This window comes from Passer domesticus, unplaced genomic scaffold (assembly GCF_036417665.1).
Source record: "Passer domesticus isolate bPasDom1 unplaced genomic scaffold, bPasDom1.hap1 HAP1_SCAFFOLD_128, whole genome shotgun sequence".
Classification (NCBI taxonomy): Eukaryota; Metazoa; Chordata; class Aves; order Passeriformes; family Passeridae; genus Passer; species Passer domesticus.
In genome coordinates, this window is record NW_026989920.1 from 88,019 (window position 1) to 105,739 (window position 17,721).

Sequence of the window (17,721 nt, forward strand, 5' to 3'; positions counted from 1 at the left end):
ACACCCACTGACCACACCCACTGACCACACCCACTGACACACCCATTGACACACCCACCACGCCCACTGACACACACACTGCCAGGGCAGGGGCATCAGGGCCACACCCACTGACCACGCCCATTATCACATCCACACATCCATGGCCACACCCACTGACCACACCCATGGTCACATCCACACAGCCATGGCCACACCCCTGATCACACCCATTGCCCCACCCTCTGACCACGCCCCCGGCCCCGCCCCCGGCCCCGCCCCCGCTCACAGTCGCGCTCGCTCAGCGAGTACGGCTTGATCGGCTCCTCGGGGCGCGGCCGCGGGAACGGGCGCCGGGCTGGGGCTGCGACAGCACCAAGATCACACAAAATACACCCAAAAACCGCCCCGACATTCATCTCAAATTCACCCCAAATACACCCAAATTCACCCAAAATACAGCCCAAAATTCACCCAAAAACCGCCCCGACATTCATCTCAAATCCACCCAAAATACACCCAAAAACCAGCCCAAATTCACCCCCAAAAACCACCCCAACTTCACCCAAAATTCAGCTGAAAACCACCCCAAAACCACCCCAACATTCATCTCAAATTCACCCCAAAATCACCTTAAAATCACCCAGAATACAGCCAAAAAACATCCCAAATTCACCCAAAACCACCCCAACATTCATCTCAAATTCACCCCAAAATCCAGCCAGAACTCCTCCCAAAATCACCCAAAATTCACCCCAAAATCAACCCAACATCACCTCAAAATTACCCAAAATTCACCCCAAATTCATCTCAAATTCACCCCAAAATTCATCTCAAATTCACCCAAAATCAGCCCAAATACACCCAAAATCCAGCCAGAATTCACTCTAAAATCACCCAAAATTCACCCCAAATTCCCCCAAATTCCCCCAAAATCCCCCAAATCCCCCCAAAAGCCCCAAAATCGCCCAAATTCCCCAAATTCCCCAAATCCCCCCGGGAGATCAGAACTCCGTCCCCAGCTCACCGGTTCTGGTGGAGAAAAATCCCTCAAAAATGACAAAATTGTTCACCTGGAGGGGGAGAAAATCGAGAATTTCATGGAATTTCTGTAACTTGATTGCCCTGGTTTCTGTTTACATTAATAAATTAAAATAAAATAAAATAAAATTCAAAAATTACAAATAAATCTGTACAAAAACCCCAGATAATGACAAATGTAAATATAAATAAACAAATGTAACCATAAATAAATAGGTAATTTAATAACAAATAAATAAAAAATAAATCTAAAGTGGAAATATAAATAAAATATAAAAAATATTAAATAAATAAGCATAGAAATACAAATAAATATAAAATATAAATGAAATATATATTATAGATATAATATAAAAATGAAATAACTGAATAATAAATATATACAAGGATAACACAACTGTAAATGTAAACGTAAATATAAATGTAAATATAAACATAAACATAAAAATATAAATAAAAGTATAAATACAAGTATAAATAACAACCAAATTAAATTAAAATATTTCAATATTTCAGATTATTTCCCTCCCCTGCTGCAGGCACTTAACCCACACCCCACAATTTAAATTCACCCAAAACAAATTGTAATTTCAATTAAATTTAACTGGATAAATTATAATTTACCCCCAAACCCAGCATTTGACAGGCATTAAACCCAATAAAGAGGAAATATTCTGAATTCCCAGCCCCACCTGGGGGATGAGGTCGCAGAGCCCGAAATGTTTCCTGAGGAACCCCAGGAGCTTCTCCGAGGGTCTGTCCACAGCCAGCTTCTGGGGCTGCAACCCGCTCCCGCTGGGATTTGGGAATTTGGGTGGAAATCATCACTGCCCGTCCCAAAATCCACATTTCCCTCCAAAAATCCCCATTTTCCCCTTTAAAATTCTCATTTTTCCCCCCCTAAAATCCCATTTTTCCCCAAAAAATTGCAGTTTTCCCCCTTAATATTATGATTTTCCCCCTTTAAAATTCCAATTTTCTACATTAAAATTCAATTTTCCCTCATTAAAATTCCAATTTTCCCCATTAAAACTGAATTTTTCCACATTAAAATTGAAGTTTCCCCCCTCAGGGTCTGTCCCCAGGCAGCTTCTGGGGCTGCCCCCGCTCCCCGCTGGGAATTTGGGATTTTTGGGGTGCATTTTTGGGTGGAAATTATCATTTCCCATCCCAAAATCAACATTTCCCTCCAAAAATCCCCATTTCCCCCCCTTAAAATTCTCATTTACCCCCCAAAAATCCCCATTTTTTCCACCTAAAATCCCATTTTTCCCCAAAAATTGCTGTTTTCCCCCTTAATATTATGATTTTCCCCTTTAAAATTCCAATTTTCTCTCTAAAATTCCCATTTTTCCCCTAAAATTCCAATTTTCTACATTAAAATTCCCATTTTCCCCATTAAAATTGAATTTTCCCCCCTCAGGGTCTGTCCCCAGGCAGCTTCTGGGGCTGCCCCCCGCTCCCGCTGGGAATTTGGGATTTTTGGGGTGCCAGGAACCCCCAAATTAACATTTCTCATCTTAAAATCAACATTTTCCCCCAAAAATCCCCATTTCCCCCCTTAAAATTCTCATTTTCCCTGTTAAAATTAACATTTTTCTCCCCCAAAAATTCCCATTTTCCACCTTAAAATTCCCATTTCCCCCCTAAAATTCCTACTTTCCTCCAAAAATCCCATTCTTCCCCAAAAAACCCATTTTTCCTCCCCAAAACCCCATTTTTCCTCCCCAAATTCCCTTTTTTTCCCCAAAACCCCATTTTTCCCCCCAAACCTCAAATTTTCATCCCCAAAACCTCATTTTTCCTCCCCAAATTTCCTTTTTTTCCCAAAATCCCATTTCCCCCCCCAAACTCCATTTTTTTCCCTTTCTTTTCCCCAAAATCCCTTTTTGCTCCCCAAATTTCCATTCTCCCCCTCCCAAACCCATTTTTTCTCCTTTTTTTCCCAAAATCCCATTTTTCCCACCCAAATTTCCATTTTTCTCCTTTTTTTCCCAAAATCCCATTTTTCCCACCCAAATTTCCATTTTTTTCCCCTTTTTTTCCCCAAAATCCCCATTTTTCCCCCAAAATTTCCATTTTCCCCCTCCCAAACCCCATTTTTTCCCCTTTTTTTCCCCAAATCCCCCTTTCCCCCCCCAAATTTCCGTTTTTTCCCAAAATCGCCGTTTTTGCCCCCAGACCTGCAGCATCTCCCGGAAGAGCTCCCGGCCCAGCCCCCGGCGCTGCTGGGACTCGTGGATGTAAAAATCCAGGACACAGAGAGGCTCCACCTCCACGTGGGACCCGTCCCGCTCCTGGAAACCCCAAATTCCACCCCAAAAAATCCAAATTCCACCCCAAAAAATCCAAATAAAAAAAATCCTGCCCCAAAATCCCAAAATTCCAGCCCAAAATCCCCAAATTCCACCCAAAATCCAGGACACAGAGAGGCTCCACCTCCACGTGGGACCCGTCCCGCTCCTGAAAAACCCCAAAAAATCAAATTCCACCCCAAAAAATCAAAACTCCAACCTAAAATCCCAAAATCCCAAAAATTCCAGCCCAAAAAACCCCAAATTCCAGCCCCAAATCCCCAAATTCCACCCCAAAATTCAGGACACAGAGAGGCTCCACCTCCACGTGGGACCCGTCCCGCTCCTGGAAACCCCAAATCCCAAATTTCTACCCCAAAAAAATCAAAATTCTCCCCAAATCCCAGAGGGATTCAGACCCCAAACCCCACAGATTTCACCCCAAAATTCCCCTGGGATTGGGACCAGACACCCAAAATCCCAAAGGGATTCAGATCCCAAATCCCCCAAATTTCACCCCAAATCCCACAGGGATTCAGACCCCAAACCCCCCAGATTTCACCCCAAAATTCCCCTGGGATTGAGACCCCAAATCCCCCAGATTTCACCCAAAATTCCCCTGGGATTGAGACCCCAAACCCCACAGATTCAGACCCCAAATCCCAAAAGGATTCAGACCCCAAATCCCACAGATTTCACCCCAAATCCCAAAGGGAATTCAAACCCCAAATCTCAAAGATTTCATCTCAAATCCCAAGGGATTCAGATCCCAAATCCCCCAAATTTCACCCCAAATCCCAGAGGGATTCAGACCCCAAACCCCACAGATTTCACCCAAAATTCCCCTGGGATTGAGACCCCAAATCCCCCAGATTTCACCCCAAATTCCCAAAATCCCACCCCAAAACTCCCCCAAGATTGGGACCCCCAAACTCCCCAGATTTCACCCCAAATCCCACAGGGATTCAGACCCCAAATCCCCCAGATTTCACCCCAAAATTCCCCTGGGATTGAGACCCCAAACCCACAGATTCAGACCCCAAATCCCAAAAGGATTCAGACCCCAAACCCCACAGATTTCACCCCAAATCCCAAAGGGATTCAAACCCCAAATCTCACAAAGATTTCACCCCAAATCCACAGGGATTCAGACCCCAAATCCCCCAGATTTCACCCCAAACTGTCCAGATTCAGACCCCAAATCCCAAAGATTTCACCCCAATCCCAAAGGGATTCAAACCCCAAATCTCACAAAGATTTCATCTCAAATCCCAAAGGGATTCAGACCCCAAATCCCCCAGATTTCACCCCAAACTGTCCAGATTCAGACCCCAAATCCCAAAGATTTCACCCCAAATCCCAAGGGATTCAAACCCCAAATCTCAACGATTTCATCTCAAATCCCAAAGGGATTCAGACCCCAAACCCCCCAGATTTCACCCCAAACTGTCCAGATTCAGACCCCAAATCCCAAAGATTTCACCCCAAATCCCACAGATTCAGACCCCAAACCCCCCAGATTTGCCCCCAAACCCTAAATCCCCCCCAAAACCCCAAAACCCCCCAGTTTCCCCCCAAAGGCAGCGCTCACCAGCAGGAAGAGTTTCTTGTAGCCCACCTTGAGGAAGCCCAGCACGGCACCCCGGGGGGACCTGGGGTTGGGGGAATTTGGGGGGGTTCGGGGAAATTTGGGGGATTTGGGGGGATTTGGGAAAATTTGGGGGGATTTGGGGTGAATTGGGGCAATTTTAGGGGAATTTGGGGGGATTTGGCAAAAAGTTGGGGATTTGGGGAAAATCTGGGGGGATTTGGGGGATTTTAGGGGGGATTTGGGGAAAATTTGGGGGGTTTGGGGTAAATTGGAGGGATTTGAGGGGAGATTTGGGGGAAATTTGGGGGGATTTGGGGGAAATTTGGGGGGTTTGGGGGAAATTGGGGGAACTTTAGGGGGGATTTGGGGGAAATTTGGGGAGAATTTGAGGGAAATTTGGGAGGTTTGGGGGAAATTTGGGTAAAACTGGGTAATTTTAGGAGGGATTTAGGAGAAATTTGGAAAGTTTGGGGTAAATTGGGAGAATTTTAGGGGGGACTTGGGGCAAATTGGGGGGATTTGAGGGAGAGTTTGGGGAAATTTGGGGAGATTTGGGGGATTTGTGAAAAATTTGGGGAAATTGGGGGGAATTTTAGAGGGGATTTTGGGGAAATTTGGGGGGATTTGGGGGAAAATTGGGAAGGATTAGAAGGATTTGAGGGGGATTGGGGTGGGAAAATGGGATTTGGAGGGATTGGAGAGGTTTGGGGGGATTTTGGGGATATTTTGAGGATGCTTTTGGGGACGTTTTAAGAATATTTTTGGGATTTTTTTGAGGACATGTAGGGGATGTTTTGAGGATATTTTTGGGGTCATTTTTGGGGTGATTTTGGGGACTTTCAGGGGATATTTTGTGGATATTTTGAGTACATTTTGGGGATATTTTTGGGTGTCCTGCCTTGACATTGGGATATTTTTGGGGTGTTTTGGGGTGATTTTTGGGGTGATTTTGGGGATGTTTCTGGGGATATTTTGAGGATAGTTTGAGTACATTTTGGGGATACTTTTGGGATATTTTTGGGGTGTTTTGGGGTGATTTTTGGGGATATTTTGGGGTGATTTTGGGGTGATTTTTGGGGATATTTGGGGGTGATTTGGGGACATTTTAAGGATATTTTGGGGATATTTTTGGGATATTTTTGGGGTGTTTTTGGGCTCTCACCGGGTGTCCCTGAGGATGTACAGCACGTGCCTGTCAGAGGCTGTTTTGGGGGGATTTTTGGGTGATTTTTGGCCATATTTTGAGGATATTTTGAGGACATTCAGGGGATATTTTGTGGATATTTTGGGGATATTTTTGGGGGTATTTCAGGGATTTTTTGGGACATTTTTGGGATAATTTTTGGGGTGTTTTTGGGCTCTCACCGGGTGTCCCTGAGGATGTACAGCACGTGCCTGTCAGAGGCTGTTTTGGGGTGATTTTTGGGGATATTTTGAGGACATTTATGGATGTTTTGAGGATACTTTGGGGATATTTTTGGGACATTTTTGGGATATTTTTGGGATGTTTTTGGGGTGATTCAGGGGATGTTTTGGGCTCTCACCGGGTGTCCCTGAGGACCTGTCGGGGGCTGCTTTGGGGTGATTTTGGGGTGATTTTTGGGGATATTTTGAGGACATTTACGGGATATTTCGTGGATATTTTGGGGACATTTTTGGGATGTTTTTGGGGTGATTCAGGGGATGTTTTGGGCTCTCACCGGGTGTCCCTGAGGATGTACAGCACGTGCCTGTTGCTCTCCATCCGCGCCGCGCTGGTCACGGGCGTGGAGAGGCCCTGGGCCTGCCTGGGGGCGCACGGGACCCCCCATGACCCCCCACACTCCCTCTGGGACCCCCAAATTCCCTCTGGGATGCCCCAAAATTTCCCTTGGGACCCCAGTTTCTCTCTGGGACCCCCCAATTCCCCCCTGGGACCCCCCCTCTGACCTCCCATTGTCCCAAATGACCCTCCAGGACCCCCCCAATTTCCCCCTGAGACCCCAAATTTCCCCCTGGGACCCCAATTCCCCCTCTAGAACCCCCCAATTTCCCTCTTAGACCCCAAATTCCTCCCCTCAGACCCCCCATTGTCCCCAGTGACCCCTCAGGACCCCCCAGTTTCCCTCTAGAACCCCCAATTCCTCCCTGGGACCCCCAAATTTCCCTCTTAGACCCCAAATGCCTCCCCTCAGACCCCCCCATTGTCCCCAATGACACCTCAGAACCCCCCAACTTCCCCCTAGACCCCTCCAATCCCCCCCCTGGGACCCCCAATTCCCCTCTAGAACCCCCCAATTCCCCCTTCACACCTCCCTCAGACCCCCCATTGTCTCCAGTGACCCCTCAGGACCCCCCAATTCCCCCCTGGAACCCCCAAATTTCCCTTTGGGAGCCCCCTCAGACCCCCCATTGTCCCCAGCGCCCCCCCAGTTCCCCTCAGTGTCCCCAAGCCCCCCCCCCATTGTCCCCGGCGCCCCCACCTTGGCCGAGGCCTTGCCCAGCTCATCGATCACCGTCCTCAGCTGCTGCTCCAGCTCCTCCCTGCGCCCAGGGCACACCGACAGCAGCCATTGGGACCCCCGCTTTCCCCTCACAAAACCCCAAAACCCCCCCAAAACCCCCCCCAAAAACCCCCCCTCAAAAAAGCGGGTCCGCCAGTTTCCCGGCATGCCCCGCGCCGCTTCCCGCCCTGCCCCGCGCGCAGCCCCGGTACCGTTTGGCGGAGCCGCCGCCGCGCCCCGCGGGCCGCAGGTGCTGATCCACCACGCAGAAGCGATCGCCCAGCACCGGGGCCAGGTCGAAAGGGAAACTCCATGATCGAGTCCCGGGTTCCGAGCCCCGGGCCCGGCCCGGCACCGCCGCCGCCTTCGCCCGCCGGGCCCGGCCCGGCCGCCACCGCCACGGCCGCGCCCGGGCGGCAAAGGAACCACGCCCCCCACGGGGAGAAAGCAGCCAATCGCGGCGCGGCCCGCCAAGCGCCGGCCAATCAGTGCGCTGCGCTCTCCCGTGCTTACAACGAAGTCCCGCCCTTAGCAACCGTCAGCCAATCGTTGCTGCGGCCGCGCCCGTCTGTAGCAACCGAGTCCCGCCCTTAGCAACCGTCAGCCAATCGCGGCTCACAGTTTGACAGCTCTTGACAACCGAGTTCCGCCCATGGCAACCGCTCACCAATGGCAGCGGCCCTCAGGAATCAAACCCCACCCATAGCAACCGCCGCCAAATCGCTTCCGCTGTCAGACATCGAGCCCCGCCCCTAGCAACCTCTCAACCAATCATTTATTTTCTCCTGGACTAAGCTCCACCCCTGGCACCTGTTCGCCCAATCGCCGCCGCCCCTTCTCCCGCCCTTAGCAACCAAGCCCCGCCCTCCTTAGCAACCCCCTTTTCCCGCCACAGCAAAGCATGAAGGGAAGCATTCCCCTTCCAGCAAAGCATTGTGGGATATACTCCCCCTCAGCCCCGGCCGCCATTTTGGCCTGGTGCCTCAGTTTCCCTGACAAGAAAAAAACACCAATTTTCGGGGATTTTAAACATTTTTATTTTCCCGACGGGCTTGGGGGCGTATCCGGATAATCCTCCTTGAGGAATCCCCGGTACAAACGGCGCATGCGAGCCACCTCGTCGGCAGGGGGCTGCTGCCACTCGTACCAGGGGTACCAGGCCCGGCCCGGCCCCCTCAGCGCGGGCGCCGGGGGAGTTTTGCCCACGGCCGCGTGTTGGTTGGAGAAATCCTCCTCAGGAACCGGCACAAAGGGGACCTGCAGCCACAGGAGACCTGGGAGGGGGGATTGAGGCGTTTGGGGGGCACACGGCCGGGGCTGGGAAGGGTTAAAAATCGGATTTGGGGGTTTACCGTGGTCCTGGGCCTGGCGATGGCCTGGGAGAGGCGTCTGTGCTGCTTCATGCAGATCCCTGAGGGGAAAAAGGGTCAGGGACACGCAGAGGTGGCACCGGGGACAGAAGGGTGACCTCAAGGACATAAAGGTGACCCTCAGGTGTGCCCTCACCTGTGTGGATGGGGTGGAAGATGACGCCGGAGTGGGGGCAGATGAACTGGTCAAGCAGCTTCACGTTCTGCAGGGTGGGAAAACGCAGTAAAAAACACAAAAAATTGATAAAAATTAGTAGAAAAAGGGTAAAATGGAGTTAAAATGGGGATAAAAACGAGTAAAAAATAAGTAAAAATGGAGTTGAAATGGGGAAACTAAAGGGAAAGGAGACAAAGAAAATGGAAAAGGAGTAACAAAGAGAGAAAAAGGGAGCAGAAGATGATGGGGGGGCCAATGCAGCCCCCAAATTTGCCCTAAAAGCGTCAGAACTCACCCGAAAATCCACGAGCAGGTTCCGGTCCCGGCAGATGGGGCAGGGGTTCCCCACGGGCCTGCCCCGGCGCTGGGGAGAGGAGTGGGGCAGTTCCAGTCAGTCCCAGTAACCCCCACACATCCCAGTCAGTCCCTCCCAGTAACCCCAAACTGTCCCAGTGCCTCCCAGTAACCCCCACACATCCCAGTCAGTCCCTCCCAGTAACCCCAAACTGTCTCAGTGCCTCCCAGTAACCCCCCACACATCCCAGTCAGTCCCTCCCAGTAACCCCAAACTGTCCCAGTGCCTCCCAGTAACCCCCAAACTGTCCCAGTCTCCCCCAAAGTGCCACTGAGGCCTCAATTGTCCCCAATATGCTCCAGAACCCCCCAAAATGGCACCTGAGGTGCCTCAAGAGCCCCCCCACAATGCCCCCAGTGCCTCCCAGTGCTCCCAGTGCTCACCAGGCAGGCCTTGCGGGTGCTCTGGGGGGGCACGGAGCCCTTGTGGTTGCGCCGGTAGCCGTGCCACACCGGCCTGTCCCCGTAGGTGGCGCGGTACTCTGCGTGGGGACATTTTTGGGGGGGTTTGGAGGGGTTTGGGGACCCTGAGATTCCCAAAAGTTCCCCTCGGGTTCCCACACAAACCAACCTTCGCTCTCCAGGTACTCCCAGGGCCGGTCCTGGTACGGGGAGGGGGCGGCCGGGGGGTCCTTGGGGGTCTCCTGGGTGCTGCAGAGGCGGGGGAGGGCCTGGGGGAGGGGGTTATGACGTCACAGATGAGATCACAGCAATGACATCACACGTGCGCTCACCCCTCCCTTCCCTCTCATCGCCCCAACCCTCGGCGGCGACGTCAGCGACGCCCGCTGTGACGTCACTGTGCCCATCCTAAAAAGGGGCACTGGCGCGATATGACGTCAGCGCAATACGGGCGGTGACGTCACGCCTCACGAAGAAAGCCACGCCCCCGCACCCGCGCGCCCCCTAGCGGGGAAACACAAACCTGACGTCACTCGCCACGCCCCGCCACCGCACGTGGCGCGCGCTGCCCTTTCCCCCTCACGCCCCCATTTTATCCCCCCTCCCCACCCTGAATTCCCGGTGCCCCCTCCCGCCGCTCCCCGCCCTCACCTGAGCCCACCGCGGCCTCCACCCGCCGCCCGCCGCCCTCAGCGCCGCCGCCGCCCAGGCCAGCGCCATCTTCCCGCCTCTCCCTCACGCCCCGCCCCGCCCCTCTCCCTCACGGCGGGGCGGGGCGCCGCCATCTTGCCGCGTGGCCACGCCCCTCACCTCCAGGCGGCTGCGCATGCGCAGCGCCCTCCACCCGCCCTCCCCGAATTAAAACTGCGCCACACGGCCCGCGGACAATGGCGGGCGGAGGCCGCGCGTGCGCGGTGCGGAACCCGCGCAGGCGCCGTTGCGCGGCTCAACGGGCGGGGGGCGTGGCTGTCGCGCGGCGCGGGGCGTGGCGAGGCGCGGGGCGTGGTCCGGTATAAAAACCCGCGCCCGGCGCTGCCGCCGCCATTCTGAGGGCTGGTGGAGGTGAGTAAAGAGCTGCGCTGGGCCGGGGCTTTGCGGGCGGGGCTGGGGGCGCGGGGGATTTTTTTTCCCCTTTTTTTTTTGGCTTTGGGGGGCTTTTCAAACGCCAAGCACCGTTTATGTGGGGAAAAAAGCGGCTTGCCCCTTCCTAGAGCCCCTCCGGGGCCGCCGCCGCCCTCACGTTCCCTCAGAGCTGAGCCTCCCCCACCCTTCCAAGGGCGTTTCCTCGTTATTTGTTTTTTCTTTTTCCCCCCTTTAAAGCTCTAAATTCTCCCCGGGGATAACAGCTTCTAATCGTTTCGTGTCTTTTCTTCTTCGCTTCTAATTTCTTTTTTTCAATTTTTTTTCCTTTTTTTTTTTTTTGTCGTTATGCCCATCCCCCACCTTCCCCCCCTTTTATTTTTCCTTTCCCCCGCTCCAGGTTTGGTTGGTCTTGAGAGACGCCGTCGCCTTTACCACGAGAGAAAAAACCAATACAAACAATACAAAATACAATACAAAACGCGAACAAAACAACAAAAATATATATATACAACAAAGAGGGGAAGGAAAAAACCAGGTTTTCTCTCCCCCTTTGCCGTGAAGAGCCGCCGCAGCCTCTCCGTCCTTTGGACCGTCCTTGGAAGCCGTTCCAAACCCGAAGGAAACTGCCACTTTAAAAAACATATTTCCCTCTTCTTTCCCCCCAAAAAACAAAGGCAAAACCCACTTTTTTTTCGAGCAGGAAAAAAAAAAAACCAAGCAACTTTTTTTTTTATTATTACTATTTTTTTTTGTTTTCAGTTTAGCTCGATCCACTCCTTTAGGGCTTTAAAAAAACAGACAAAACCCAAGGGAAAAAAAAAAACCAACCTTTAAAAAAACCCCAAAATACCCGTCAAGCTGCAAAAAAAAAGTTGCTGCGTTTTTTTTAAAGCCATGATTAAAATCAAACGAATTTTTTGGCTCTAACACCACCTCCAAATGCCAAAATCCAAACCTTGAAGCGCTGTCGGCTGAGAAAAAAAATTGGATAGTAAGTGTTGAATTTTCAGCAGGCTCCCCCCCCTACCCTTTAAAAAATACAAGAAAAAAACCCTTTTAACAAGTTATTTGTCACAAAGAGCAAAAATAATGGGAGGAAGAGCCCCCGTGTGCTTGAGGAGGACGTGGGCTGTGCCTAAAGGTGGTGAAAATGGAAATTTTGGGGGGATTTCGGGAGAAAAAAGCGGTTTCGGAGGAGGAGGGGTCCACGAGCAGCTCCCACGGTTTAAAAAAAACAAAACAAAAGACCCGCAAAAAAAAAAAACCGAACCAAAAAACCTCCCAAAAAGCTGGAAAATGGCCCCAAAAACCCGGAAAAAAAAAACGCGCGGTGGGGGAGACGGAATTCGGGGAATTTGGGGAATTTTCGGGGCATTCCCGGCGAGCAATCTGTACATAAAGATTGCAAAAAAATAGCAAAAAAATAATCAGAAAAAAAGGGGGGGAAAGGGAGGAAAAAAACCGCGCGGGTCTGGGCGGGGGGGGAAAGGTTGGAAATTTCGACCAAAAAAAAGCTGATTTCTTTCCTATTTTTATTTTTTAGGTGCCATTTTAGGATTGTTTTTTGCGCTGAGAAACGCGGGGTGGGGGGGGGGGGCGGGAAGGTTAAATTCGAGTTTTCCGTGGGGATTTTTGGGGTTCGGGTGAAATCGGGGCCGGGGGGGTCGCAATCTAGCAATAAAGATTGCTAGGCAGGCCGAGCTTTTCCCAAATTCTGCTTTTTTTCCCTCAGAAATTCACTTTAAAGCTTCCCCCCCCCCCCCCCTTCCCCTCAGAGCCTTTCTAGGGCAGCTCCAAAATGGCGGCCGCTCTTTGTTTGTCCCGAATTCGCGGTTTTTCCCCTCATTATTCCGCGGCTTTGGGGGCTTTTATTCCAGCTCCGACCCCCCCGGTTATTTCTTAACCCCCCCCCTTTTAAATTCTTAATTTTCGGGGGGGTTTAGCCCCAATCCTGGGGGATTTTTAGGATTTTTTCGTGGGGGGCTAAAGGGGGTTTAACACGTTTCTCTTTGTCTCGTGTCTGTGTGTCCTCCCCCCCTTTAAACCCCAAAAAAATTCCTCAAAAATGCCTAAAAAATTCCTTTTAAACCCCCGAATTTGGAGGTTTTTTTGCCAGCTCTAAAATGGCGCCGAGGCCTCGTTGTTGATGCCCCTCCCACTGTGGGGCCCCCCCTGAAAATTCCATTTTTTACCCTTCAAATCTCTTTTTATTCCCCAAATCCCTCTTTTAACCCCCCCTTCCACCCGCAGGACCCACAGAATCCTCTTTTTTTTTTGCTTTTTTCCACAGGATTTTTATTATTTTTTGTCTTTTCTCTGTTCCCTTTTCCTGCTTTTTTAGGGGGGGGATTTCAGGGGGGTTTTGGGGAATTTGGGAGTGTCCTGCAGCCTTTGATAACCTTGAATTTATCGTGACAGGGAAATGCTACCACTGGGCTTCACCCCCCTTTCCTCACACACACCAAAACCAACCAAAAACCAAAAAAAAAATCGGAATTTTGGGAGGGAGAACACCCCCAAAACTCCATTTTTTTCCCGATTTTCAATGGTTTTGCCCCGTTTTTGCAGCTTAGGAAGCTTTACTTCAGCAAAGGGAGGGAACAGCCACAACCCGGGTAAGCAAAAAAATCCTTTTTTTTTGGTTTTTTTTTGGGTTTTTGTTTTTTTTTTTTGGGCTTAATTCCATTTCACGGCCTTTGGATCCAGGGTTTTCAAACATCCAAAATTCCCTTTTTTTCCCCCTTTTCCCTCTCCTGGTGCATGCGGCAGTCGGGAGTTGGGCTTCTCCTCCTTTTTTATCTCCAAAATTTCATGGATTTGGATAAAAACCACAGAGACTCCTGAAAATTCACATTTTTGATAAATAAACCCATTTATTTGGCATTAATTCCCCAAATTCCTCCCTTTTCTCCCCAGTGGTAGCATTTCCTATTTGGGGGGGGCACAGGCAGCCCCTCCCTTAAATTCCCCCCAAAAAAATCTCTTTTTTGGGAGTAAAACGAGTCAAAAAATGCTGTAAAATCCCAATTTTGGGGAGGGGGGGGTCAGGCCTTGACCCACCCCTCAATTTCACGAGCTGGGGATCGTCCCCCCCCTCAAAAATGGGATTTTTTCCCCTTTTTTGGGGTATTTTGGGGACCCCCAGCTCCTTTAAAGGGGTTAGACCCCAAAAATGAGGGGGGGAACCCCAAAAATGAGGGGGGGAACCCCAAAAATCTTTTGGGGGAGGGGGTTTTGCCCCTCCCCCACTGCTGGGACCCCCTCCAGGGGGGGCTTTGTGTCCCCCCCGTTCATTTTGGGGGGGGGGGTCAAAGGTTACAGTGAGAATTTGGGGTTAAATCTCCAATTTTTGGGGTCTCCCCCTCATTTTTGGGGGGTTTTGTGCTGGTTTAACTTTTTGTTGTGTCTTTGCAGACCCCCCCTAATTAATCTCTTCATTAGGGGCTGTACCCTTTAATTAATTAACACTGGGGGGGGGAACTGTTAACGACCCCCAGGTCTGGGTGCTGCCCCCACCCCAAAAATTGAGAGTTTTCACCTCAAAAATGGAGATTTTTGCGAGGTTTTAACCCCAAAAAACCTCCCCAGCTCCTCCCTCTGGCCTCGTTAAGGAAACTGGGTCATAATTAAGCTTTAATTAGCGGTGATTAATGATGTCAGAGCCTGAAACCCCCCCAGGAAGGGGGGGGAGGGGGCCCGGATTGGGGTCAATGAGCGTCGGGTCATTAAGGGGGGGTTTGGCCTTCGTTAATGAGGTGTTAATTAATGGTTGGTTCGTTAGTCAGAGGGTTTAATTATGGCCTGAGCTTGGGGGGGGTGTGACACCCCCAAATGCGGCCCCTCCTTAAGTGGCAGCTCGTTAATTAACCCCTGGTTAATTAACTTGGGGGAGGGTTGTGGTTGGAAAGCCCCCCCTGGACCCTGGTTCTGCTCGTTAATTAACAAAAAATTAATGAAATTATGAGGGAAAACTGGTGAGAATGACAGATTTTTGTCTCTTTTTCTTTTTGTGAATGGGTTTAATTCAGTTTTAAATTAAAAATTTGATTGGGGAGGGAGCTCAGGGTTTGTGTCCCCCCACGGTGTGACCCTAAATCCTCATCCCCAGTGTTAATACCTAAATTAATGTACTTATTAATTAATAAACGGGCTAATTGAAATGGCATCAAAGGTGGAGGGGGGGGGCTGTGACTCCCCTTGGGTCCCTCGGGGGTCCCTGGGACCATTTTTGGGTTCATTTTCCAGCTTTTTGGGGTCATTTTCCAGCTTTTTGGGGTGGATTTCTGAGGTTTTGGAGTTGATTTCCCATTTTTGGGCTGGACTTCTCAATTTTCTTTCGGTTTTCCATCATTTTAGGGTCAATTTCCAGCTTTTTGGGGTGATTTTCCTGCTTTTTGGGGCCTATTTCCAGCTCTTTGAGGTTCATTTCCCATTTATTTAGTGTTGTTTTCCCTTTTTTTGGTGTTGTTTTCCAGCTTTTTGGGGTGGTTTTCCAGATTTTAAGATCAATTTCCTGGTTTTGGTGTTGATTTCCAGCTTTTTGGGGTGGTTTTCCAGATTTTAAGATCAATTTCCTGGTTTTGGTGTTGATTTCCAGCTTTTTGGGGTGGTTTTCCTCCTTTTTTGGGCAGAATTCTGTGGTTTTGGGACTGTTTTCCAGCTTTTTTGGGGGGTGTTTAGCTTTTTGAGGCCTATTTCCAGCTTTTTGGGCTTGATTCCCACATTTTTAGGGTTATTTCCAGTGTTTTGATGTGTTTTTCCAACATTTGGAGTTGATTTCCCTCATTTTGAGGTCCATGTCTTGCCCTTTAGCTTTTATTTCCTTTTTTTCAGGTTGATTTCTTGAATTTTCTGGAGTTGTCTTCCACTTCTTTGGGTTTATTTCCCTTTTTTAGGCTTGCTTTTCATCCTCTAATGTAAATTTCTAATTTTTAGGCTCAGTTTCTCCATATTTGGGGTAATTCCTCACCTTTTTGAGGTCAATTTCCTCCTTTTTAGAGCCTTTTTTCCTCTTTTTCTTGCCAATTTTGCTCTCACTTCTCATTTCACCCCCGGAATTTTTGCACCCCGTTATTTTCCCACCTCTCCCCCCACTGCTAACCCCATTTTTTAAACATTTTTTCCCATTTTTTCCCTTTTTCCAGGCTGTTCCTGCCATGGGCTCCGGCCCCATCGACCCCAAGGAGCTCCTCAAGGGCCTCGATTGTTTCCTGGGCCGGGATGGGGAGGTCAAAACCATGGATGGCATCTCCAAAATCTTCAGGTAAAACCCCCAAAACCTCCACTTCTGGAGCTTTTGCACCTTTTTCTTGGATTTATAGCCGCTAATCATTATTAATTTCTGTTAATTAGCCTCATGAAGGACTCGCAGAAGATGGTGAGTCGCTGCATTTACCTGAACATCCTCCTGCAGACCCGGGCCCAGGACATCCTCAACAAGTGAGCACAGGGAAAATTGGGATTTTTGAGGGGATTTGGGGGAAATTTGGGTGGGTTTGAGGTTTTCCTGGACAGATCTGGGCAGAATTCCCAGTTTTTCCCCTCAGATTTTATCTTCAGGTGAAGTAAGCACATGGGAAAATGGGATTTTGAGGGGAATTTGGGTTGGTTTGAGGTTTTCCTGGACAGATCTTTCCAAAATTCCAACTTTTTTCCCTCAGATTTTATCCTCAGGCCAAGTAAGCACAGGGGAAAATGGGATTTTTGAGGGGATTTGGGGGAATTTGGGTGGGTTTGAGGTTTTCCCAGCCAGATCTGGACGGAATTCCCACAGTTTTTCCCTCAGATTCATCCTGGCCTAGTAACCACATGGAAAAGAAGATTTTAGTTGAATTTAGACAGATTTTGATGGGATTTGTTTTTATTTTGGGCGGATTTTGATGGATTTAAGTTTTTTTCCAGCTGGATCTGGACAGAATTCCAACTTTTTTCCCTCAGATTCATCCTGACCTAGTAATCAAGTGGAAAAATGGATATTTTTGGGTTTTGGGAGGATTTTGACAGGATTTTTTTTTAATTTCAAGCAGATTTTGGCAGATTTTGACAGAATTCAGGTTTTCATGTCTGGATCTGGATAAAATTCCCACTTTTTTCCCTCAGGTTCCTTCTGACCTAATAATCAGGTGGAAAATTGGATTTTTTTTTTTTCTTTTTGGGCAGATTTTGGCCGATTTTGACAGGTTTTTAGGTTTTTTTTTAAAATTTCATGTGGATTTCAGCAGACTTGGACAGAATTTGGGTTTTCCTGCCTGGATCTGGACAGAATTCCCACTTTTTTCCCTCAGATTCATCCTGACCTACTAATCGGCTGTAAAAATTAATTATTTTTTTTTTTGGCCGATTTTGACAGGATTTTTTTTAAATTTCGGGTGGATTTCAGCAGATTTTGACAGAATTCAGGTTTTCCCACCTGGATCTACATAAAATTCCCACTTTCTTTCCCCTCAGTTTCTTCCTGGCTTAGTAACCACATGGAAAAGTAGGTTTTAGGTGGATTTTAAGATTTTAACAGGGTTTTTTTTAAATTTCGGGTGGATTTTAGCCGATCTGGACAAAAATCTCACTTTTTTCCCTCAGATTCATCCTGACCTAGTAATCGGCTGGAAAAATGGAATTTTTTTTTATTTTGGCAGATTTTGACAGGATTTTTTTTAAATTTCGGGTGGATTTCAGCAGATTTTGACAGAATCCAGGTTTTTCTGCCTGGATCTGGATACAATTCTGCCTTTTTTCCCTCAGATTCATCCTGACCTAATAATCAGGTGGAAAATTATTATTTTTTTTTCATTTTGGGCAGATTTTGGCCGATTTTGACAGGATTTTTTAAAAATTTCATATGGATTTCAACAGATGTTGACAGAATTCAGGTTTTCATGTCTGGATCTGGACAGAATTCCCACTTTTTCCCCTCAGGTTCATCCGGATCGGGGGCTACAAGCTGCTCAACACGTGGCTGACGGGCTCCAAG

At 49.0% G+C, this 17,721-nt stretch overlaps 3 protein-coding genes across 3 annotated transcripts; 1 reads left to right on the forward strand and 2 right to left on the reverse strand.

Annotated features, from left to right (window-relative positions):
* Positions 1-2,377: 2,377 nt before the first annotated feature.
* Positions 2,378-8,128, reverse strand: ATAT1 (alpha tubulin acetyltransferase 1). Its single transcript, XM_064406066.1, has 7 exons — positions 8,084-8,128; positions 7,601-7,896; positions 7,368-7,428; positions 6,606-6,688; positions 4,906-4,966; positions 3,204-3,317; positions 2,378-2,485 (listed from the first exon to the last, which is right to left on the reverse strand). Exons 1-7 carry the CDS (start codon positions 8,126-8,128, stop codon positions 2,393-2,395), a joined length of 753 nt encoding a protein of 250 aa, XP_064262136.1. The 3' UTR covers positions 2,378-2,392.
* Positions 8,129-8,401: 273 nt separating this feature from the next.
* On the reverse strand, positions 8,402-10,480 carry MRPS18B (mitochondrial ribosomal protein S18B). The gene is given in 8 exon segments (XM_064406059.1): positions 8,402-8,662; positions 8,741-8,758; positions 8,761-8,799; positions 8,895-8,961; positions 9,211-9,279; positions 9,654-9,751; positions 9,841-9,940; positions 10,323-10,480. Coding segments are annotated over 8 exon segments (699 nt in total). The 5' UTR covers positions 10,392-10,480; the 3' UTR covers positions 8,402-8,423.
* A 641-nt stretch (positions 10,481-11,121) lies between these two features.
* On the forward strand, positions 11,122-17,721 carry PPP1R10 (protein phosphatase 1 regulatory subunit 10; the record flags this gene model as incomplete). Its single annotated transcript, XM_064406067.1, has 5 exons — positions 11,122-11,745; positions 13,323-13,369; positions 15,899-16,017; positions 16,107-16,193; positions 17,667-17,721. Coding segments are annotated over exons 3-5 (249 nt in total), but the record flags the coding sequence as incomplete, so codon positions are not given.